The sequence below is a fragment of the Thunnus maccoyii genome, chromosome 4 (genome assembly GCF_910596095.1).
Source record: "Thunnus maccoyii chromosome 4, fThuMac1.1, whole genome shotgun sequence".
Taxonomy (NCBI): Eukaryota; Metazoa; Chordata; class Actinopteri; order Scombriformes; family Scombridae; genus Thunnus; species Thunnus maccoyii.
Genome location: NC_056536.1, coordinates 8,977,624 through 9,002,326, shown reverse-complemented (window position 1 = coordinate 9,002,326; position 24,703 = coordinate 8,977,624). Strand labels below are relative to the sequence as shown.

The following is a 24,703-nucleotide window of genomic DNA, read 5'->3' as shown; positions in this document are numbered from 1 at the left end:
GATTTCATAAAGTCACAGTCATTTCATTATTATAATAAAACAATGTAAAAACTGCATTTAGCCAAATACATTTTGAACAAATGTTTCTGCATATTATTCTTCTATGTTCTGATTAAAACAACCTGCAATCACAAATGTGGTCTTAATAATCTTGTGATGCCTTAAGATGTCTTGTTATGTGCACTAAATGTGATTAACAAAACATCTTGCTTATCACAATGTGCAATATACTGAAAACTACAGTATCCAGCTGCAAACTGACTGAAACAACAGCTGCGGTCTGACAAACCCACACTGCCCTCATGTGTCCAAACAGAAACAGCTTTATCACAACAGCACTAAGAACTGAGGAAACGCTCAATAAAACAAGGTTTTCTTTGTGCAAACAATCCTACTTGAACTCCTCTTTACCCAACCAGGAATATCAATTTAATGTTCTTGGAAATAATGACATTTTGTAACAGGGGGTGCAGATCAATAAATAGTTCATACCTCTGATCACCACTAGCACCATAAAGACTGACACTGGTTGTCTATAAGAGGATCTGAGCCAGAATTAACCTTAGAGATAGGTTAACAGTTTTACAAGTGTGTCTTAAAACAACAGTCAGGTGTCCATATGAACACTGAAAGAGGTTTTCCTCACTGTAATCATTCCTCCCGTTCATACTGGTTGTTAAAAGATCCCCTTCAAATGTGCTTTCATTGTAAGTGATGGGGGCCAAAATTCACAGTGTGTCCACACAGTCATTTTGTGCAAAAATGCATTTAAAAGTTTATCTGAAGCTTATATGAGGCTTCAGCAGTCTGAGTTAGTCATATCATCAACTACAATATTGCTTTAAGCAAGGAGCTGCAAGCAAAGACACCAGACAACCTAGAGGCCTTGCGAAACATGGCCTTGTTCAGTGTGAATGAAACACTAAAGCACAATAAAGGCATCACTGAAATGATTAAAGTAGCTGAGCTACTGGGGTACCAGCCCCAAACAATTAACAAAATTGTTTCCCAGTGGAGAAAAATCCATTTGATGAAGTGAATAACATACAGACTATTCTGGATCAAATGCATTTGAGGAACTGTGCAAAGCTGCACTCGCTGCCCTCTCCTTGGCACACTCAAATGCGAAGGTTGAACAGCTGTTCAGCCAAATGAGTGTTGTCCAGTCAAGGTTAAGAAATAGAACATCAATGCACAATCTCATCTCCATAATCCTGGTACGGTATGGACTAAGGCTGGCTGATGATACCTGTTACCAGCATAAACTACCAAGTGAAGTTCTGCGGCAGTTTGGCACCACAGCAGCATACAGCTTTAAGGCCACTCCATCCTCTTCTGCTGGTTCCAGCTCAATGGTAACACAGCTGGACACTGAAGATGAAGAGGATTTCCCATGTATGATTCATCATATTTACATATGCAAGGAGTGGACTTTCTTGAACTGGTGGAGATGGAGACACACGGCTGATGGTGGCAGTGCGCACTGCAGTGTGAGCAAGAACAGTGCCAATATCTGGAGGATTGAGCAGCTGGTCACTGCCAGCAAAGCAGCACAACAACCAGGAGAGAGCTACTGAGAGGTGCCTAGCGCACACATCATATTTATGTGAAATTGCTAGCTGCAATTGTCCAGTGAGATAGCATATATAACCTTGTTATTAACTTGTACCTATAATTGTTGATCAGTTAGGTTGCATGTTAACTAACCACCAACACAATGCTCAAAACTATAATAATTCAGAATGTGTAGTTTTACCAGTTAATAAGAAAATAATTAAAATGTAACTGTTCAATAATCTGTAATGTGTAATTGTTCAATAATTCAATGTGTTGTGTTTAAAAAATAAAAACATCTGATCATAAAAATGTGTTGTGTTTATTTACTTTATAAATAAAAATATGTGGTGATAAACAAACAAATCTAAACTAACAAATTTAAAATGATAGCTTTTGCAGAGATGGCCAGTCAATTTGAGGAACGTCAATGTGTAATCTACGTAATGACGCAGTTGTACATCGTTACGTAATGACGTCACGTGCAACGACATTAAACCGTAATTTAGCAACTTTTAGCACCAAATCGACCTGCTTGAAACAACTTCCCCTGAAAATTAGTTGGCTCTCACCTATATGATAAGGCAGAGGGTGAACTTATGATGTCTTGTCGAAAAAGTTGACAGATTGCCTTATTTTTATTCTTAGTTTGCCATGAAAAACAAGTTTTCCCAACAGTTGTTTCAGTTTCATCTAGCAGTATGAAGGGTGATTTCCATCGTCATTAAAACCTTCAAAAAACGAAATATATACCCGAGGAGACTGCATCAAAGACAAGAAAGAAATCCTTTGGAGAAACAGGATTTATTCCAACACATTCCATCGTGTTGGAATAAAATCAGTGTAATTACAGAGCTGACCACGTTGGTCGAATAACAAACTGATTTAGCAATAAAGTATTATTACTAAACCACTGTTGAAAAAATATAGATAAATTTTTACACAAAATATTAGCATTTGTTGGTCGGGGGTATGATGCTGTGGGGGAATCCGTCAGTGAGCTGTGGACAGCAGAGAGGCGGAGAGGAGAGGCGGGTCTGACGGAGCTCCACAGCGTGTCTGAAGCAAAATGAAACATGGATGAGGAGGTCGCCGAAAGTTGGGAGGAAGCTGCTGATAGCGGGGTAAATAACGAAAGGCCCAATATACCTTCAATCAACGGCAAACATCATTTTGGCAGCTAGTTTATATTTACATGGTTCCTTTGAGAAGTTCTCATAACGTTGTTCCATGTTTTTAAACGAGTCCCACGGGCCAACAATGTGGCTGAAGCTAACGCGTTAGCTTTAAGAAAGTTAGCCAGCTAGCGAGCGAGACAGGCTTCAGTTAGACTTATCCAACTAACAACCCGAGTGACGACAGCTATCTGTGACTTATTTCGCTTGAAATAACGTTAATATATCTTATTATTAGCGAACAGTCGATATCTAACGAGTGTACAAGACGCGAGCTAAACCCTCGGATTTAAAGTTGCAGTTGAGATGCTAAGGTTGACGTTAGCTAATGCTAAGATAGCTGTTTATTGTGCTGCTAACACGGAACATTTCAATTAAATGTTTCACACATCTCTCACAAGGCGATTAAAGCCTCTTTCACGATCCACACTCGTATCGTATTCAAATCCTCATACATTTTATAACGCTATTAGTTTTTAGTTAAGGAAATATTCAACTTAAGTATTGATTCACACTCTTCCTCTCAAAAACGACGACTAAGTTACCGTGAATCAGTTCCAAAGGTTGAAATGTTGCTGTCATAAAGTGATTATGTATAACTGATGTATAACTAATCAGATTAACTGTTTATCGGCTTCATAAAACTGTATGAATTACATTGTTTTAACACTGAACCCTTCGCAGGGCAGCTGGCGTTAAGTGTTAGCTGATTGCTAGCTTTCTGGAGTAACTTTGTGGTTTCCTGTAGTTCACTAGGCCACATATTCCGCCAAGTTGTAAACTTAGTGGCCTGTTAGTGAGCCAGTTATGTAGTTGTAACATTTAGCCAACATTAGCTGTCGTCACGGCAAACTATTGCTACCTAATGACGTCAATAACGTGGCTCTGGGAAAAAGTTGACCGGAAGCAGCCAGTCAGGTTATGTTACAGACACTGCTAACATTTTTATACCATATCTTCCACTGGTTATTAAGCAATGAACACAGTTCTCTAAAGTGTACCTGAACTGACCTCATTAACAGTTTTGCTAACATTTGATGCGAACATTAGCCGGCTGAGCGCTCTCTCTGTTATGACTTGGCAGCTGCTCTACACATGTAACTTATAAATAGCTTGTAACTGAATCCTGCTTTCCATCCACTCTCTGACTTGCTTACTATCTGCCGCACTTTTCTTCCTACCCTCCCAAATAAGTATGAGCATGTTGTTTGTTTACACAAATACATGTTTTTGGTGTGTCCCTCCCCCCAACAGGAAATGGAAAAGCGGTTAGAAGAGAAGCTACGGATCAGCCAGAAAGAAAAGTAAGAACTTTAAAGTTAGAAGAAACACAGCCCCAAATATGGGACTGTAAAATGATTGCTTTAATTTCCATTAAAAACTGTAATGTTGTGCTTATCTGCTAAAGTACACAACTGAAAAAACCTGTAACAAGTTAATAAGATATCCACTCTTCAGTTCACAATATAGCTGATCTACTGAGATACACTTTATTTTAGTCAAGAATCAACAACTGTTTCAGCAACTGTTCAATTTATCAAAAGTGAGCTGAGTTGAAGAGCAGATCTTAAAGATCTCCTCCAGACATGTTTTAAGACATATATAAAATACTCTACTTTGAATAATAATTTGTGACTGTTATGGTTTTTCCACAAAAAAAGTTAAATTATCTTGTTAAAATCCTTAAAATTACATCTACTCCTTCTCCCTCATTAATTAAAAAAATTAAGTGGAGGGGGCTTAAACAGTCCAGGGACGGTTGTAAGATGTGTTGTACCAAATATGTAACTTTGTTGATAAACAGGAAAAACTGAATCAGTAATTGAGTTGGAGTTTCTTTCATAAGTCTGTAGGCCATGGGTGTCTTATCTAAGCTATTATTGATTCTGTCTCCTGCCTTTAATACAGTGACCTCTTCCTGTCTGTCATATCGCTTATTTTATGTGGACTGTGTGCTGTTGCACTGCTTCCAGGGAGTCCAGTAATAATTCTTCACGGTCTCCATTGAAGACCACCATGGTAATCCAGGACGACTCTCTACCAGCAGCACCGCCGCCTCAGATTCGCATCTTGAAGCGTCCTGCAAACAACGGGTCGTTGGGATCAGCCTTGAATCAGAACAGGCCTACACCACAGGTCAAGTCTCTGGCCCAGCGGGAGGCAGAGTACGCAGAGGCCAGGAAGAGAATACTGGGCAGCGCCTGCCCAGAGGAGACGCCTCAGGACAAGCCCAACACTGACAGGTAATATTGACAGTTTAGAGGTTTAACTCATTTAATATGTGTCCTATTGTGCTGAACAGTTTTACTTTATGCATGGAATCACTGTTTAATGAATAGTCTTTATTTTGTGGTCTCTTCATCTACTTGGACTCCAATATCTTTGGTTGTTGAGTATTTAAATGTTTATCTCTGAAGCACAGTGCCATCTTATTTCCTAATTTGATTCCAACTTAACAATTTGATTTGACATTTGAGGAAGTGTTGATTTTCACTACGCCAACCTCTATACTTCTCTTAGACTAGTCCTGAATTAATAGGAAATATAGCTGTTAATACAAATCATAGGAGGAGCAAAAGCGAACAATCAGAACGATAACTATGCAAAAGTTGCATAAATCTGTGTAACTGCTGGGTTGTGAGGTGTGTCTTTGACCTCTCTGCTGTTGTCACTTTCTGTTTCTTTTTGATAACTACAGCTGCTTGACAGTAGGTGGAGCTTAACAATATTTACAGAAGCTCTCTGGTGCAACTTGACAGAACTTGACTGTTTCTTGTTACCATTTCAAGTTAATGAACTGAATTAGAGGAGGTTGTTTTCAGTTGGCTTGGCGTTGAATTGTGCCAAAATGAAAGTAAAAGCAACCAAAATAAACACCAAAAATGGAAAAACTTTAAAAAAAAATCTTTTGTTTAAAAATAATTTTTGAGCCAACTTTCCTGTGACACAGCAACATAACAGACAGAGAACTAAAATCATGTGTGGAGACCTGTTTGATGTGAGACTGCATGGCTCCTGTAATCAGGACAGTTCCGAACTTGCCAACTGGAAACGAGCTGCGAGCCGTTTGTGTCCAGCAGCTGGCACACGGAGAAGGCTGCTGTCTCTAATTTATCCCTGTTTCCCCTCTTTCTGCCAGGCCAGGGCGCATTAACTCTACATTGCCTTCAGAGGACACCAGATCAAACAATCATACTGTCCGGCAGCCAGCCGGCCCAGACGGCACCCAAGGGTTCCGACAGCACAGATAAGTTGGCCCCTGGGCCACCCAGCCATTGAGGGGAGGGAGAGATCAAGGGCCACCTGAGAGCAAAGACAGCACTGTATTTTTTAAAGCTTCCTTCCTTCAGTTCCATTATATCGAATGGTCTGCTGCCCGACTCTTCTCACTCGGAGACCGCGTGGAAGCGCCAGGGAGCCTGGAACTCCAGGAGGAAGTAAAAAACGGATGGAAATGTGCTCTCTTCTCTCCCCACTCCAGTCTGTTTGACACTGTGATTATGAACATATTCTGGACTCACTGTGATGATCCCTTTAAGAGACCCCCCCACCCCACTCCCACCCCCCACAACCCCCACCTCCATCTCTCTCCTCCGTCAGTCCCCAGCAGTCCCGTCGTCTCAGGACGCTTGCAGGGTCGAAGCAAAGACTTAAAACAAAAAGATAGCTGAAGAGAAGAGGAGAAGTGATGGGCCATAGCAAAACGAGATGAGCTGGTACATGTGCAGCAGCTTGTCCCCCAGCAATAATACCAGATATCACTTGTCACACCATATACATGTTTTTAATCTTCCAGATGTTGGCTCACTAAATTTTTATCTTTAGTTTATCTTGCTTTTTTGTTATCGATACTAGGGATGCACTGATATCTTATTTCAGATTAAAAGTGTGAGGAAATTCCTCATATTACTTGCCAATACCAAGCAACAGCTACAAGTACTAAACGTTATTTTAAGATTAAGATTTCTTTATTGTCATTTCTCAGCACGCACTGAGATATTTGAAACAAAACATGTACTCTGAATTTGACCCATCCTATACATTAGGAGCAGTGGGCAGCCGCAGTGCATTCTGGGGACTAACTACCAGTGGTCACTGACAGGAGTATCAACCCAAACACGGCCAGGTTTGAACCCAGGGCCTTCTTGCTCTGAGACAACAAGCGCTGACCACTGAGCCGCCATGATGCATTATACATAAATCACCAAGAGCCTGTTCAGTAAAACAGTATATACGTTTTTTTAAATAAACAATATCTGCAGTTTTTTTATGAAATAGGAAACAGAGTTTTTCCACCTTTTTTTTGTTTCGTAGTAAAATGGTCCCGAGCCGTTAAGTGTTTGTTTAAACAGAGATGCTGTGGGCTGCAGCTTGCGGTGTTTGATCTCTTACAGTAAAGTCACCACTGATGCTGAGTACTTATTTGGTAGCTGCCCTGTAACATTATCAGTGCACCCCTAATATGTACATTGCCATTTGTTTTTAAAAACTGAGGGAAAGGGTGTCGTGTGTCAAGTTGTATATCTGACAAGTTCTGTTTACGGTTTCTTTTTTTTTTTTTCTTTTTTTTTTTTTTTTTAATTAAGCTTTCCAGCTGTCTTCCTTGGACTGTCATTTCATCGTTTCTATTTAAAAGTAAAAGCAAAAAAAAAAAAAAAAAAAAAAAGCAAATGAAGATTGTGGATTGAAGTCCATTTTAAGTAGCTTTTCTGCCTTTTTGTAAGAGACGGCAGTGATGTCGAGCAGTATTTTAATCGAAACAAACCAAAAGCCCATTTTAAAATCACCCTGTATATATATCAATTAATTCAGATGTCGTTATTTTAAGTCGGTGTCGGCAGCAACTAAAGGGAGGGTCAGATGGAGAATGAATTTACTGCTGTACTTCACAAGCCTCTCCGTCATATCTCCACCTCGTCAGCGGTGTGCTCCTCTCTTCATGTCCTTCACTGACTTACAGTTATGCAGGAACTCAGGTGCAAGTGAACCAGACTGAATGAATGAAATGAACGAAGATTGTATTTTTCCAGCAGGTTGGATTGCTAGAACAGCAAATGTCCGTATTAAAGCTCGAGTTGAGAATGAGGTGAAATGTAACTGAAGAGATGTCCACGTCCTAAGATGAACGACTGAATGCCAGTCTGTCAGTTAGTTGTTTTTATTTTGTTTTGTTTTGTTTTCTGTCTGTTCACTAGTCTTGACTGTTGGCATCGTGGTCACAGTAAGAAACGGTAACATCACTCCCTGTGTGATTGTTCACTATCTGGCATTTTTAACTGATGGTCCACTGCTGAAACGGAGAATATAAACAGTTATACGTGACCCAGAGAGGAAATGACTACCTGGCTGTCCAGGACCGCTGTGCCCAGTAGATGTTCTTAGTTTTTCACCTTTTTATCTGTTCAAACGGAGAGGAGATCTCAATAAAGCCATATTCAGTGGTGCACATCCATCAACAGAAAAGTTCTTGTAATGGTTGAATTCAGCTTGTGCCTCCTGTATCACACCTTTTACTTCCTGGTTGTTGATTTTGTTACTGTAGTAAGTGAAAAACTGAGTATACCTGAGGGAAAATTCAGAATACTGGAAGAGATTTTAGTTCAGGAAATCTAGCAGCAGTGCAGGAGACAAAGACGGGTTTAGCTGAGCTCTGAGTGAGAACACAAACTGCCTGTAAATACAGATTTAATAAAATGATTTGCAAAAAATGTCATTTTGTGTTGTGATGCATGTTCATTTCATTACTTTGAACTGGCAGGCAGCAGCTTTTGTCTCACAGTATAAGTACATACAAGGGGGGTGGGAGACCTCGACTAATATATACCGACTCTATGGCCAGATATCACGTTCTTTTCCTTTGTAATTTGGATGAACTGATCCTTTAATAGGCTGAAACATGAAAACCCACCAGCATAGTCCGTTAAACACCCACAGGATCACAATATTAAATCATGCTATAACTTCATAGCGAATATTAATGTCCTCCAAAATACACACACGACAGCTGACATAAAAACAATTTATTCACAAAGGTAAACATAAGTTTGCATTGTTGGTCCAGTTGTAGATGCAGCTCAGACATCCACAGCTTTGTCTGGCTTGGGTGACTGATAGTGTTCGACAGAGGGGGGGCAGGCAGATGCTAGCTGAAGCCGATGACTGTGTGCTCTGCGGGGGACAGGGTCTGATTCAGGGGCGGCCATGTCGGACAGTCAGACAGGATGACGTTCAGACGTTTATACTGTTTTTTGGACGAACGCTTTTGACGCATCAAGCGAAGACAGTTCAGGATTCCCATATCTATCAGCACCTGGAGAAAAACAAGACGGCAAGTGTACAGTTAATACGTGCTTTTAGGAACATACCAAACATTTGGAGTATTTATCTGTGAATTACTTTTTCACAGCAGACATTTTGACTTGTCGTAGCAGGAAAAGCACATAACGATAACGAAGGCTCTGATCTATTCAAATGTCCCAGCAAGCATAATACTGACACCCTCAAACCGAAACAGTTAAATAGAATTCAGCCATCGTTAATTTGATTATTTACACCTGTGCTTTTCAAACTGTGGCATGTCAGTGAAAAATACCTATGAAATCATCCATGTGCTCGTGGTAATAAAGTAAGCTTTAGCATCTGTCTCAGTGCTTTAATGTTGAATATTATCTGTTACTTATTCTATTAGTTAAAGAGCAGAGTCTGGTGTTTGTGTAGAAGAGAGGAACCGTACAATTTGAAAAGAAGAATGGTTCCTCAAATGAAATGTTCAAAAAAATCTGGCTATGTTTTATGATTTTTTGTTTTATGCATTTACAGCATAGAACAAACTTTTATAGCCACTTCTCATATTGATATTCACACTCACCTCCACCACAAAACATATGAGGAAGTTGAGAGCAGCCAGAGCGACGAGCAGCAATTTGTAATCCATGTCAGAGATTTCATAAAGTTGAAGATATTTGGCAATGATGGGCGTAGGATACAGCACCAGCCAAGTCATCAGGGCAAAGAGGATGAGCAACAGACAGAGGAAGATCACTGGAAAGATAAGAAGACAAAAATCACTTCAGAGTTCAGGCTCCAAAAAAAGAAAGACTTATCGGCATGGATGCATTAACACAACCCCAAATCATCATCCTGGGACATTTCTGATGACTAACCATTATGGTAGAGAGGTTTCTTGTGAGGGTAACCCTTGGTGACCACCACAGCCATCATGATATACTGGAAACCTGACAAGGCAAACACACTGGTGTCCTCCATGTTGGGCAGATTGGCTGCTCCAGACAGTGTCGAATTGAGTGGAACATACCTAAAAACAATATAAGCGATGAAGAAGTTTTACAGTGTATTAAAAGTGCATCAAGTTTAATGATTATAGAAACAAATATAAAATGTTTCCATAGGATATTCAGATGGGAAAAAGCTTTGTGTCTTCATACTGACCAGTCCTGCGAGGTAGTGATGAAGAGTGCTGCCAGCTGGCCCAGGATGTTCGTACAGGTGTGGATGAAGAGGCTCCCCAGGACGGGCAGGGCCAGCAGACTGGCCGGGGGTCTGCAGTGGTGCAGCTCCGTACTGGGGCCTCCTCTCCCCATCACGATGGCCAGCAGAGTCACCAGAACAATGTCACAGAACAGGAACTGCAGGTCACCCAGGTCTGTCTTCACCTGAACACACGCAGAGAAAAGTCACATGTTTCACTGAAAGAGTCTTTTAAAGCAATACAGGTGAGGGAGGAAACCGCAGTCAGCTCCACAGATACTCACTGTGTAGAGGATGAGGACGGCGCTGAACTGAATGAGGCTGTACAGGGCCATGTATCTGAAGAGACTGAAGGAGGTGACCAGAGAACATCGGCCCTCTCTGCACAAATGAGAAGGAAAAATATGATTATTATGTTATTATTACAGATTCTGTAACAACTTCAACACTTGTAGCGCCTCCTTCTTCCCTCACCTGATGAGCAGCGGTACACAGCTGATGTTTCCCGTCTTGGAAGTGAAAGGCGAAGCGACTGAGGCCTCGGCTTCAGACAGAGAAACCCCGACATCGGCAGCTCTCAGGGCCCCGCAGTCATTGGCCCCGTCCCCGCACATGCCCACCCGGTAACTGCAGTAACACAAGAAGGGGATTAGTGTTTGACTAGTAATGGGCGTCTTATTTAAAGTCAGTTAGAAGCCAGTCAGTGTCGTCCAGCAGTGACGTGTGATGACATACAGATGGATGTAATGTGTTTAATTATATCTATTTTTTCTGAAGCAACATAACTCATTATACTGGCACTGAGTTTCAATATCTTGCGCTCCTTTATAGGCTTTTTTGAGTCAATGTGGACACGATCTAAGCTACAATTCCATTAATGGTCACTAGATGCTGTTTTCAAAATAACTTTATACCAGACATGTTCACTTTCCACATTTTTTTTGTGTATTTGAGTAGTCACATGGATTTGTCTGGGAATATTTTTAGCCAGTTTTGACTAATGACTGGACAATCTTTTGAAAGTACCACACATTTCCATCCCTAAAGTATTCTGACTGCATGTTAATATGGGTGTGATTTACCCTGATACTCAATTATCAGTTAGTTTTACTTTTGCACAATTTAAAAAATACCCCAAAATGACAAGGTTAAATAATATACAGCGAGAGGCAGAAAACCCAGTGGGCTTTTTTGAAGTCTACACCTAAGTAATGTTAAAATTTCACAATGTTATAGAGAACACAAATTACCATACAGAAAATAATGACTACATAGAAGTGATGACAAACTAATAGTAACAATATATAACTATATGATAATAATAACAACAAAACAAAATATAAGCAGAAATATGAGTGCATGTGTGTGTGTGTACAAATCTGTGGATTCTTCTTTCAGATTCAGCTGCTCTCTCTATTACTTTCCCACTTAGTTTTGTTTCCTGTGCGTGTTCTCCATTCTTCCACTTTTATGTCTTTACTCACTTCAGTTTCTGCAGCTCCTTCACCAGCTGGGTTTTCTGGTCAGGTGCCATTCGTGCAAATACTGTGGCTCGCATCAAAACCTGAAATGACCACATGTCAAGAAAAAAGAACCCCGATGGCAAAAATAAAAATCAGCATGTTATTCTAATGCCCCTCTGTCTTTGGTGCATTATCTTAGTCAGGTGCTGGGAAACTCCACAATGTGCATTACCTTTGGCAGATACTCAGGGAAGTGGTCACAGAGGGCAGCAAAGGACTTTCCATTAATAGCCAAGTGATAACCAAAACCACCCTGGTACAGGCCCTGAGGGGAGAAGGACAACATCGATACGAGCCACCAAAATTCATCAAAACGTAGACCATGACTGTCCTCATTGTGTTTGTCTTATGTGCACTATTGTCATAACTGCTTCATCATTAAATATGACACAACCAAGGATAAATATTTAGAATCAGTTATTAATAAAACTGTGATTCTTCTCTTCACAGATGTCTGTAAGTACAAACACACAGAGGAACAGTGTGCTGCGATGTTGTGTCTGAGCAGGACTGACCTGGGTGATGACCTCTATGGAGTTTTGTGTCCCTCCGTCTCCCAGGCTGAATCTCAGGCTGGGCATGGACTGAGCAGTGTGGGGGGTGGCATTGACAAATATCACCTTCTCATCAGACCCCACCATGCCACAGCTTTTTGCAACATTGACTGCAGTTAAAATGTTGTCCCCTATGTGCAGAAGGAGAAAACGAGATTTGACATGGTGGAGCACATCGTCTTCAAACATTGATATTTGAAATAGAGGAAATGAAAGAAAATATGCAGGTTGATGCCTGCAATTTAATACAATTACAATAAAAACAAAGTGCACGGTGTTGTTACACTGATGTTTATACAGATGCATAATATCTCTCACCAGTGACCATGACGCTGCGAAGCTGTGCCTGTCTCAGGATGTTGATAACCTTTGCACTCTGTGGCTTCACCAGGTTCTTCATCATCAGGAAGCCCAGGAACTGCATGTCTTTCTCTACAGCTTCTCTGTGGACAGACAAGCAGCTGCATTAACACTCGGCAACTAATTGTTGCTTAGCTTGGTAGCAACTTACTCCAGAACTGTTGACTAAAGACATTATGCATAGGTTATTATTGTAGCATCCACCAAAGCTTTGGTGCCACTAAAGAGCCAGAAATACAGATTCTTACCGTTCGATGGTCTTTAGGTCAGTCTTCTCATCTAATGGTTTATAGCCAAGTGCAAGAACCCTGAGTCCTTCACTAGAGAAGTTACGCAGTTTGCTTGAGAACTGTGCCGGCACTGTAAACATAAAGCATCCCATTTAGTATTAATATGTAAAAGATGCATTTTCATTTCAAATCACTACAGATGCTGTGCTGCATGTATAGATTTAGACTTTAAAGGAATAGTTTACTTAAACAGAACCATAAAAATTAAATATCACAAAAACATCAAGTGACATAACTTTGACTGGAATATTCACAGAAGACAAAAAACAAATGTTTACCTTATTTGTTTGAAAACTAAACAGAGTTTATAGAAAATTAACTCAGACAGATGAACTGTTGGAGGGCAGATTTCCTTTAAACTGTAAGTTTCTTACCGGTATCTTCTCGGCACAGGCTAGCCACCATCTCTGGTGATCCTTTGATGAAAGCGAGAGCCGAGCGTCCCCCGCGGCCCACCGTCACCACACTCATCCTCTGCAGGGCCGAGGAGAAGGGAAACCTCTGGACAATGGCCACTGACTCACTTGTGGACTGATAAGAAAATGAAAGAGAAGAGTTTACTTTATACAGAACTGGAAAATCCAGACAGATATGAACTTTTTATGGCTCACAATTATTCTAGAAAATATAGTTGGGATGCAGCAAACAAAGCAGACGCGTTGCACTGCTGAGAGAAGACTGCTAAACTGCTGTCATTTTTTCTATGTACTTACTTCTCCTCATTGACTTTTATTTTGGTTTGTGATTACATACATTTCCCAGAATGTCTTTCAACTGAAAACAGGCATGAAACTGTTTTAAATCATGATGTTATACCACTTATCAAAATATAACAATAAGGTTAATTAATGCAAAAGATCAACAGTGTTCCAGTGGTTAAGGAGTTGTTCACTTTAATAACACTTATTGATCAATCTATATGAAAGTGATACTCACAGTTCTTCCAGCTGTAGGAGGTCTCATTACAGCCAAAACTTTGTGGCCTCCGAACTCTGCATCCAGCACCCTTCCATCTCCCTCTGGCTCCCAGAGTGTCTGCAAAATAAGATATAATGTAAAGATGATATATTTGAAAAAGTAGAGAAAAAAAGCATTGTTTTAGTATCAGTACCGAATCTCAGGTATCAGAACTGGTATTGAACTTGTCAGACAATACGCAGTCCTAGTTAAGTACGTCTTGAAATATATAAAATGAGCTTCATGGTATCATACCCAACCAGTGGACTCTAACATCTTGAGCTCCAGAGGGTCTCCGAGGGGCTCACCCTGCAGCAGCGTCACAGTGTGACAGCAGGCTAGGCCTGAGAGCATGGGCCCCGGCAGCAGGTGTCTGGGGTCTGGAACCAGCACTGAGAAACCAGTGGGTCCCCCCTCCACCACTCCCGAAACATCCAGACCCTCCTCTGTCAGAGTTCCTGTCTGGAAAAACAAAAGTACTCCGATGAAAGAAAACTTCAACATGTAAAGTGACCACGACGCTTAATGTGGGTTCAAGGTAACAGTTTCTATCTCACCTTGTCAAAGCAGAAGAGTGAAATCTTGCCACAGATGTTGATGCGTGGCGGACTGATGCAGAAGACGCCCTGGCTCTTCAGCCTGCGCTGGGCGTAGATCGTGCCAGTGGTTATGGCAGCAGGCAGGGCAGGAGGCACCGCGATGGTCACAACATCCAGGCTCCTCATCACTAACTCCATCCAGGTCACCTTGACACACACCAGATAACTCAGTGTTATCGCTATTTTTATTGTTGGCATGGCAAATAAAGACAGGCCAGAAAAGTTTTGTTGTCTTACATTCGTAGCTTGCACTTACATTGCTTCTGAGGAGGACCACAAAGCTGTAAATGGTGCCAATTAAAGCTGAAGCAAGAAGGACAATATTGGAAAAAGTTTATTAATGTTCAATTATTGTTGAATTAATGGTCAAAAAAGCTTGAAATGCATAATCTGAGTAACTCACTTTTTGTTTTTACTGCATTATAGATAACATTCTATCACCAAAATATTATTTATTTATCCTACACAACAGGGAGTACAGGTATAACATAGGGACAGCTCGCTGTTAAAGCTCTTACCAACAAAAGCCAGGATGAACAGGAACTTGACAGAATCTTGGTAGAAGCGAAAGTTTGTTGGCTGAGGATACAAAATGGAGCTGACCAGGTTACCTTTGGCTGTAAAAAACCCTGAGGATGAGATGTAAGAACTGATTTGACTTGGAGAGCAAACATAAGCTCTTAACTTGCACAATTAACACCAAATAATATCCGGATGTACTGTAAAGTACATTATGGCTTCTCACTAAAATGGTACTGACTCAGATCACCAGTTTCTCTACTCACCAGTGCTTGTTACCACAGCGACAGCACCGCCGCCTCCTGGCCTTCCCCCTTTGGCCTGGATGAGCTGCGTACCACAGAAGAGGGTGTGTCTACGCTCGGTCTCTGAGCTGTACCTCCCCTCACCAGCCGGCAATGGGGTTTTCAGCACTGGGACACTTTCACCTGCACGTGGAAATGAAGAATACAGGCTCTGTAGTAACTCGTTTCTCATCCCTATTGAGGGTAAGGGTCAGTTCATCAACATAAGACATTACAAATTCTTCCAGTCACTCAGTGCCTGGTGGCGTTGTGGCGGTTTGTTAATCACCTGTGAGCATACTCTCGTTGACCAGACATTCCCCAGCCAGCACAGCAGCATCACAGGGTAGCAGCATACCCTCCTGAGGGATGATTATACAGTCACCAGGGACGAGCTCCACCGAGCTCACACACTCCTCCTCTGAGAAAACACGCAACAGGGAAAGAATGTCCTTGTAGAGACTTCAGGGATTAAGGGAGTTAAAAAAGACTTGTAAACATTCATCGTTAGACACCAGTGGGGATATTTACTAAGCAAATACTGTCAAGGGTCCAAACTTTTGTGTCACCACATTTTTTTTTAATTTAGCAGAATATTTACTGAGACTATAAATGTAAATGAGCCCAGCAGCAGTTGTTTCCCATCTCTCTCTCTTCCTGTCTCTATTGTCCTCCGTCTAATAAAGATACATGTTGCCCAAAAATACCTCAATTCTCCACATTCATTGTTAATGTATATTTTAAATCTCTAATGCTTTTTTTCATGGCTGCTGAGTGTTGTTGTTCATCAGTCGAGGAACGTAAACTGCTTTGTACATAATAGTTCAGTTTTGCCTTAAGGCAGGAACTGCCACACAGCTTAAAGGTGGCCGGTACAGTTCTTCTGTAGACAAACCAAGTTTCTGTTTACATTCAGCATTGCCACCAAAATGCATTGTGTGCATCCTTGAGGCTTAGTAAACATGTTGAATGCATTTCCCTCCTCAGAGGACATTAGTAAAGCTAATTTTGAGAGTCTGGAAAACTGCATGTTTAATTGCTAACAGTCTTCTTCGCCGCCTTTGTTGGCACATTGTGGCAAACCCCACAGGGTACCTTTAATGACAAGGCCTGCCTTTGCTATATTTCACACAGTTTCATTCCCTCCCCTTAGACTCCCTGGACACAGGTACTGTAGGGAGAACTATTACTATCTGTGTACATGCTCACGAGAGCAGCTATGCCAGGTCAATGGAAAACATCCAGTCCAAGAGTCATTGGAGAACATCTCCAAAATTATTAGAAATATCAAATAGATCCTTTGTTCTCCAAAGTTTATAACAACTGTAATTGCCTCTTTTAGTTGTATCTTAAAGAACCTCAAAAACTAACCTAAGGTAATTTTTTTCATCCATAGTTTATCCCATTTGTCAAGCCCATTTTTATTTATGTTGCCCAACATCACAAATAACAAACTTGCCTTACGGTCTTTACAGTCTGTACATCATCCTCTATCCTTAGACCACTGATTCAAATAAGGAATCGAGGGTGAATGGGAAACATGTGGAACTGGCAACTCTAATGTCTCTACAGTGGACATGAGGTGTGATATAGAGTCACAGAAATAACAACCACCTTGAGAAAGAGGGAACTGAAACATTGGTGGTTGAAGAGAAGCATCTATTAATGGAAAATACATGCCAACTATTATTGTCTTCCATCTCAAATGCAGCCATAAGTTAACAAATGGAAACAATTTTTTACTGTTTCCGACTCCTCTTTTTTTACAGCATGACTACCATGAGACCATGGCTACTAGTCAGATCCACGAGTGTTCTTCACCCCTCAACTCATCAGGAAACGGAGGTGTTTCAAATGTAAAGACTCGCTGCTCTTACGTCACTTTCTGCTTTGCTTTGTTAATATTTCTGCTAATTTTTCCACTGTCAGGTGAAGCACAATACTACAGAACTCCTGTTAATAAGGAGTGAATAAAATAGCCTGAAATATCAATTGAATTAACAAATCCACATACTTGTATATCATTTTCATAACAGTAAGAAATTCATATTGGAAGACGAATACATCTGCAGAAACTTACCTCCCATGTTTCTGCGTACTGTGACATTTGTGACCAACCGTGCCATGTTACGTAGAGTGACGCTTTGCTGCAGAATAAAGTCAAATAAGGTTTATATACTATTAGCCACTCACACTGGTTCTTACATTTACATTCATATTCAGAGGGAAAGTCGTAAACTAAACATAATCAGATTAAGTATCCCACTACAGACTCACCTTGCGGATTTCATAAAGTGAGATACTGATGGAGAGAAGGGAGATAATAAATATACACGAGGAGTAATAATAGTATTTATCAATCATCCACAGGACGATGCTGAACACTTGGAACACATAGAACGGGTTGAGGACCTACAGAGGCAGATAAAGAGAGAGACAAAAGAAAGAAGTGGGTTAAATTTGATACTTCACCTGGATTTCGAGTAAAATATTGCTTCAAACATTCCAAACCATCATTACAAAAATAAATCTGAGGAGGTATAAAAGACTACGATTTTCCATCTCACCTCCTCAAACAGCAATCTTATGTAAGGCTTCACAGGCACATCAATAAGGTTGGGCCCATACACGCGTCTCCTGAAAGATTTCATGTCATGAATTTCTTGGCAGTGTCCTCTCAGATTACACAATCTTATAAGTTTTTTCATCCATGTATGCATAATTTTGTTTTGTTTTTTACCTCAAGCTCTGCTCCAGGTGACTCAGGCCCTTTTGGAAGCCATACAGGTCCATGCAGGTCCAGTCCTCATTGAGGACACTGCAGACAAAGAACAAAGATTTTAACATTATGTTAAAACAAAAGTTAAAGGAAAGAGTGGACTTTCTATCAACTCCTCACTTTTCAATGTCGTAATCAGATCATTCTTTAGCTGTAGGAACAACTACATCAACAAAACATATTTCAAATGTTTATGTTTTTGGTATTTTCTTAATTATATTTAATTAACGACCACTCGAAGCACTTTACACTACATGCTGACATTCACCTTTCACACACACATTCATACACTGATTGCAGAGGCTGCCATGCAAGGTGCCAACCTGCTAATCAGCAACAATACGGTGTTTCCTATTCAAAGTGCCCCACGATCTTTTTATACTCACTCATTCACACAAACTCTCACACAGGACACTTCAACATGCAGACTGGAGGAGCCAGGGATCCAACCACTGACCTTCTGATAAGTGGACAACCCGCTCTACCTCCTGAGCCACAGCTACTGTGTTCACAATTTTCAAGTCTTTTCAAGTCTGTCTTAAAACAACAGTCAGGAGCCCAAATGAACACTGAAATAGGTTTTTCTTGCTGTAATCATTCCTCCTGTTCATACTGCCTGTTAAGAGATCTCTTCATGATGCACTTACAATGTTAATGATGGGGTATGAAATCCACAAGTCTCCTTCTGTGCAAAAATGTATTTAAAAGTTTATCTGAAGCTAATATGAAGCTTCATCCGTCCAAATAAGTCAAATCAAGTAGATATCTTTCAACGTTACAGTCTTTTTAGTGCCAAAGTCCCTTTTTTTGCTACTATACTTCCACCACAGCTCAACAGGGAAACTCTGTCTGAGGAAACACAAAGAGGGAATTTGATGCTAAAAAGACTAAATGTGGCAGATATCCACTTGATATGACTAACTCAGACTGCTGAAGCTTCAGATAAACTTTTAAATGCATTTTTGCACAAATTCTCTGTGTGGGCACATTGTAGATTTTGGCCTCCATCACTTACATTGAAAGCACATTTGAAGGGGATCTTTTAAGCTAGTATGAACAGGAGGAATGATTACAGCAAGGAAAACCTCTTTCAGTGTTCATATGGACACCTGACTGTTGTTTTAAGACAGACTTGATAAACTGTGAATCTATCCTTTAAGCCACTGAGTATCTATACACAGTAGTACTGTCTGAAAGCTCTTTCAATTCAAAAACACAGACTGAGCCTAACTTCTCAGTACTAGTTAAATCCCATTGGTTGCTGGTTTTCATGTTCCAATACCTAACACGACAGAAGGCTCCCTTCCTGTCCAGCCAGACGTAGCGCAGCCCTTCAAACAGGTAGTAACGGAGGAGCGTTTTCTGTAACACAATAATTGCCACTTTCAGTCCGGGAAAGAAGATCACTCAGGACATTATTCTGCAGAAAAAAACTCAAACCATCCACCCTTCCTCACCTCCTCCTTGTACAGCTGAACTGTATCCCTCCATTCAGTATCCTCCAGGGTTCCCAACACCTCCGAACTGAAAGGGAAAAAACAATCAATCAGTCAGACTTAATTTGTATAACACTTTTCATACAAACAAAATGTAACGCAAAGTGCTTCAGACAATAAAACAATAACCTACTCCCATCCACACGCAAAGCAATAAATGACTCTATAATTAATAAAGCACTCAATAATAACAGGAACTGAGGAAACGTTATCATAAATTTCATCAATTTATAATGAGGAAACATCAGAGGCAGGATTAGAAATACATAAAAACTCCAAATAACAAAATAAGGTAATAATAAAAAAGTGAGATATGAAAAAAAGGGGGAAAGGGAAAAAACAAGTAAGTAGATCCTTCACACAGTTTTCTCAAATATGTGCATAGTGTTGAAAGGCTAAAGGTGATGTTGTCAAAAGACATCAAGAGACATGTAGCTGACCTTCCCTCCTCCATCTCCTCTGTGAGGACCTCCACCACATGCTGCTGGCCAAAACTGTCCTGAAGCAAAAAGCAATATTAAATGCAACTGTGACTGCTGGAAACTAGGCACTTACCAACTAAGATAGGAAGCATATAATGCAGTGAATCAGCGTATAACACACAGAACTGTCATAGACATGGTCCCTGTTTCCATCTGACACTAACATTCCTCCTAGGTGATCAGGATGTCATGCGTTATGTGTAAACAGGAATATTTTAATCCACAGTTCCACCCAGTAAGTACATGTGAATAAAACAGCTGGTAGGCAGCATGGATAATAAATACTGGTCAGAAACTGGCGAAGCAAGATGGGGCATTTACTACATCTGAACAAAACTCTTCTTTCAAGCTGTCTTTGGAGCAAGGTCACCCCTACGCCCCTATTAAATAACAAAATGAACTCCAGGAAAGAACTGCGCTTGAAATTAAGACAATGCAGGCAATGCAAAGAGAAATCCGGTGTCAGTAACAATGCCAGGTGTCAAGTGGATTTTAATTTTGAGTAGGAATTAATTTATAATCTTACTCTTATTAGAAGAATATCTGCCAAAGCCAGAGGGCAGGAGGAGCAGCGGGCGAGGACAGCAAGCCGTGGGCGCCAGTGAAACACAATCGGGAGGAGACCCAAGGACAGCACAGCAAACAGACGACACAGCCACACACGCCAACGCACCCACTTATACCCCTGAACATCCTGGTGGGGTAAAGGAGATTCAGAGGTTCATTTTAATATTCAAACAGAGGTTCATTTCCATAAAGACTGGCTTATCAGCACCCATATTAAATGATAAGAAGCCAGACTGTGGCTGCAGCTTGTTTTACTTTCAGCTGTGTCACCTGAATGAAATGAAGCAGACAATATACAAAACCACTGTGAGTATATATATTGGCATATCCTGCCTGGTTCCTGTACATCTGTAAATATAACAAGGTTAGAGAGGCCAATGCACATGTGAAAGTACTGGTGCATCCACAGGTGTAGATGTAGCCTTCTTGTCTGTGTCTAACTCTTTGTTGCTTTGTCATTCTTGTGGTCATGGTTGGTTTAGCAGAAACATTGAGAGCATCTTACCATGTGTGAGTCAGGACTGAGCAGGGGGTCTCGCGGACTGGGTGAGGGGAGTCCGCTCTGCGGCTCAACCGCACTGCCTACAGAACAGGTTACACACAATTAACATAACAATTCCTCTGCTACAACATTTACATGAACTCTGTAGCACAATACACACCCTCAAAGTCAATATTAACAAAACAAGCACTCTTAATGCAACAGTCTCGTCCCTGCTGCAATACCAATAAGGCATGGGTTAAATCACATCTTTTGTATTAACTCAATGGTGAAAGACAGCAAACTCATCCCACTGAGTTTATCAGACACCCATTTAACTTCATAGCACTATCGTTATAGTCTGCTCTCTAGTCAGCATACTTAAAACTGTGTTTATGGATGTTCTATTCAATTTATGTAAGTTCAATTCAGTTTAAATAATCCCTCTGCAAAAAGCTCCACACTAATTCTAGTGACAAAAGAGGACACAACACAGCCAAACTTAAATAACATTTAACAATAGTGGGTTATTTATCAGTAACCATAAACTACAACAGGGTCACTAAACACGCCTGACACTTTGAGCTCCTACAGAAACATTAACTTTTAAGGGTAAAACCTTCCATAAACTCACAGTAAAGCAGCCCATATATGAATATTATACAATAACCGAGGAGATAAAAACCCAGAGTTGTTTTTTTAACCAGGTGCTCGCTTCCGCTTCCAAAGATCGGTAAAATATCGTAACAAAAACATCCTTCACAATTAAACATAGAAGAAGAAGAAGCAGATGATGAAGAAGAAGAAGAAAAAGAAGAAGAAGAGCTTACCGTCCACTCAAGGGAGTAAGTTTAAAATAACTTATTTTCCGGAATGATAATGTATACCGTCAGTGGTTTAGCTGATCTCACAGCAGCCTGCGGTGAATCCCAGCCTGCTGCTGTGAGGCTTCACCTGCGCGCTGCCTCCAGCCTCTGATTTAACACCTGACAGCAACTTGTTCAACCGGCTTTCGATGGAAATGGGACACCTTTCCAGCCTACCAATACCGACGACTAAACCCCAAATTGCTCTCTTGTCGATTAAGAAATGCGGAAAGAAAAGACATTTAAGTAAAAGGCATTACACGCTGTTGCCATGACTGCTGACGCGGGCTGCAGAGCAGATAAAAAAGATTACAGGTGTTACACCGTATTTGGTGACTCATCAGATTTTGTGACTTGTAGTGGTGGAAGAAGTGCTAAGATCCTTTACCCTAGTAAAAGTACCAACATCACAGTTTAAAAAAATACTCCATTACAAGTAAAAATCCTGCATTTAAGGGACCAGTGTGTGGGATTTAGTGGCATCTAGCGGTGAGGTTGCATATTGCAACTAACTGAATACTCAAAACACAACTATTCTTATTTTCCGGTGATTATACACTAATTAAAACATACTTATGAACAGGGTCGGACTGGGAACAAATTCGGCTCTGCCAATTTCTGTCTGGACTGGCCCCATTTACCCTACACGCACACATATGGGTTTCATTAAGCAATATCAGGCTATTTATAACATATAGGCTAAGGAATATATGTCAAGTTGGCACCCTAACAACAGGTGTTCTTACAGGGTTTCATAAAATGTTATAAATAAATAACCAAGAAATAGCCTAGAGGAAAAGTCAGCACCCCAAGAGAAGCACTTAGGATTTTATTCGTTTGACATATCGATATGGGCAACCAAACTATCAGCACACTTATGCTGCAATTGGTAACTTCACAAATAAAACATATATGACATAATCATATGTCATGAATGTAGTAAAAGAGTAGCCATAAACTGTTTTATTTCCAAATCTTCAGACATTTTTCCAAATACATCTTTTTTTCATCTCTGTGGTTTCATCATCTCTGTGATGCTCTCCCTCTTCTGCCTCGTTATCTCTCTGATCATCTTTGGCCTCCACCTTTTCACTTCCCTGTTACTCTCTTTCTATAACCAGTGCTTTTGATGTATTTCTCTGTTCATTAGTTGGTTCCTCTTTGGTAGAAAAAAAGAAAGTGGTGATGTCACCCTTTCTCTTCATTTTTACAAGTGTCTCCTACAAGACTCAGAGTGATTTAACTACTATGTTTTTCCTTTAATAGTCATCATTATTAATAATTGTGTACAACTTAACACTGAATGTTGTGGAAAGTTTGAGTGAATGTTTGTTTTTTTTCACTTGCTGTCTGATTCAACCTCCTGCAGCCCCTCAATGTTTCCCAACAGATTTCTGAAATAAGATTCAAAGTCATCAGTAATAATGTATAAACTCTCAGGTAAGCTTTGAATTTACTGTCACTGCCTTTTGGACTCATGTGGCTTTTTGTTTGGAGCGAGTGATTTTAGTGCTTTTTAAACTGGGTGCACATGTTGCACTTGCATGACTGATCTGAAATTTGGATGTTTGTCTGCAGAATGAGCCATTTCAGAGATTTCAGACCGGTGAATATTTGGGTTTAGTAAGGTTTAATCCATCCCTCACACCATCAAACACGAGTTACTAAAACAGAGCTGCTGCCTGCTGCAGGGACGGCTACCGGCAGCGTACATGGCTCTGGTACAACCTTGGAGTCTACAGGGAGCGTCATCTCTTGCTGCATTCACTTGCACTCAGACATTGGAGTATTTTTCTTGTAAATTTCTGACCAGTCACAGCTTTTCATATATTTTCGAATTAGATTGTCCAAAACTGGGGTGTCAAGGCACTTTTTATCCGCCCCTGCCTGCCTTACAGGGTAGGTAGTCTATTGACAATTGGGACTGTGTAACCCCCAATCAGATGGGCTGTTCCAACATCATGCCAGAATTGCCAGATTGTCTGCTTATGAATATTATATTCCATTTCTACTAAATTCTACACACTGCACCTTTAAAATCCTACTTAAAGTACTAAAGTAAAAGTACTAATTTTGCAGATAATTAGGCTGCTTTAGTGCTTTAAGTAAATTTAACTAATATAACTTCTATACTTTTACTTAAGTAGGATTAGGGGTTGGATTTTAAATGCAGGATTTTTACTTGTAATGAAGAATTTTTACATTGTGGTTTTGACACTTTTACTTAAGTAAAGGATGTGAGTACTTCTTCCAACACAGCAGGTCACAGAATCTGATGGGTCACCAAATACAGTGTAACACTGGCAGTGATGGTATATTAATATGATCAATTACTGGTTTATGCATGAATATGACAACACTAATAATCTTAAAGGAAAGGCAGACACTGTCAATTCTGTCATGTGGTCAGATAAATAAAGGAAAACTTTGCTGAATCAACAAATATTGGATAGTTTGAGTCCCCCTATAGGCACCAACATTAAAGCCACAGCTAGGGCCAAACGATTTAGAAAAAACATCTAATTGCGATTACTTTGACTGATAATGCAATTGTGATTTGAAAAATTGCAGTAGGCCATATTGCGATTTCAATAAAATTTTGATAAACTGTTCAGCCCTAGTCACAGCTGCAACAATTAGTCCGTTAATCGATTCGCTGAAAGACAGAAAATTAACCGGCAACGTTTTTGATAAGCGACTAATCATTTTAGTCATTTGTTTAAAAAGTA

The 24,703-nt window shown here is 40.4% G+C and overlaps 3 protein-coding genes across 5 annotated transcripts in view; 2 read left to right on the top strand and 1 right to left on the bottom strand.

The window, feature by feature from the left end:
* Positions 1-2,124: 2,124 nt before the first annotated feature.
* On the top strand, positions 2,125-8,442 carry szrd1 (SUZ RNA binding domain containing 1). Its single transcript, XM_042407990.1, has 4 exons — positions 2,125-2,678; positions 3,984-4,033; positions 4,703-4,972; positions 5,869-8,442. The coding sequence occupies exons 1-4, from the start codon at positions 2,631-2,633 to the stop codon at positions 5,978-5,980; spliced, it is 480 nt and encodes a 159-aa protein (XP_042263924.1). The 5' UTR covers positions 2,125-2,630; the 3' UTR covers positions 5,981-8,442.
* atp13a2 (ATPase cation transporting 13A2) overlaps positions 7,358-24,703 on the bottom strand; it is a 19,640-nt gene continuing 2,294 nt past the window's right edge. Inside the window, exons 1-29 of one of the 3 annotated variants that reach the window (XM_042407982.1) lie at positions 21,939-22,329; positions 21,133-21,209; positions 20,587-20,754; positions 20,019-20,077; positions 19,540-19,606; positions 19,365-19,444; positions 18,044-18,121; positions 17,871-17,940; positions 17,581-17,715; positions 17,384-17,450; positions 15,593-15,724; positions 15,286-15,447; positions 15,019-15,129; positions 14,757-14,803; positions 14,459-14,647; positions 14,157-14,363; positions 13,881-13,979; positions 13,319-13,475; positions 12,903-13,014; positions 12,613-12,737; positions 12,256-12,425; positions 11,913-12,005; positions 11,702-11,781; positions 10,692-10,844; positions 10,502-10,598; positions 10,179-10,402; positions 9,893-10,044; positions 9,598-9,770; positions 7,358-9,039 (exon numbers count right to left, since the gene is read on the bottom strand). In XM_042407982.1, coding sequence (XP_042263916.1) covers positions 8,872-9,039; positions 9,598-9,770; positions 9,893-10,044; positions 10,179-10,402; positions 10,502-10,598; positions 10,692-10,844; positions 11,702-11,781; positions 11,913-12,005; positions 12,256-12,425; positions 12,613-12,737; positions 12,903-13,014; positions 13,319-13,475; positions 13,881-13,979; positions 14,157-14,363; positions 14,459-14,647; positions 14,757-14,803; positions 15,019-15,129; positions 15,286-15,447; positions 15,593-15,724; positions 17,384-17,450; positions 17,581-17,715; positions 17,871-17,940; positions 18,044-18,121; positions 19,365-19,444; positions 19,540-19,606; positions 20,019-20,077; positions 20,587-20,754; positions 21,133-21,135 — 3,378 coding nt within the window. In that variant the 5' untranslated portion in view covers positions 21,136-21,209; positions 21,939-22,329 and the 3' untranslated portion in view covers positions 7,358-8,871. The other 2 variants (XM_042407980.1, XM_042407981.1) reach the window with 2 other exon arrangements.
* The window catches only part of LOC121895132 (cell surface glycoprotein CD200 receptor 1-B-like), a 16,032-nt gene continuing 13,161 nt past the window's right edge, over positions 21,833-24,703 (top strand). Inside the window, exon 1 of the mRNA XM_042407986.1 lies at positions 21,833-21,953. Within this exon, the coding sequence (XP_042263920.1) occupies positions 21,899-21,953 (55 nt within the window). The 5' untranslated portion in view covers positions 21,833-21,898. The remainder of the gene's footprint in view (positions 21,954-24,703) is intronic.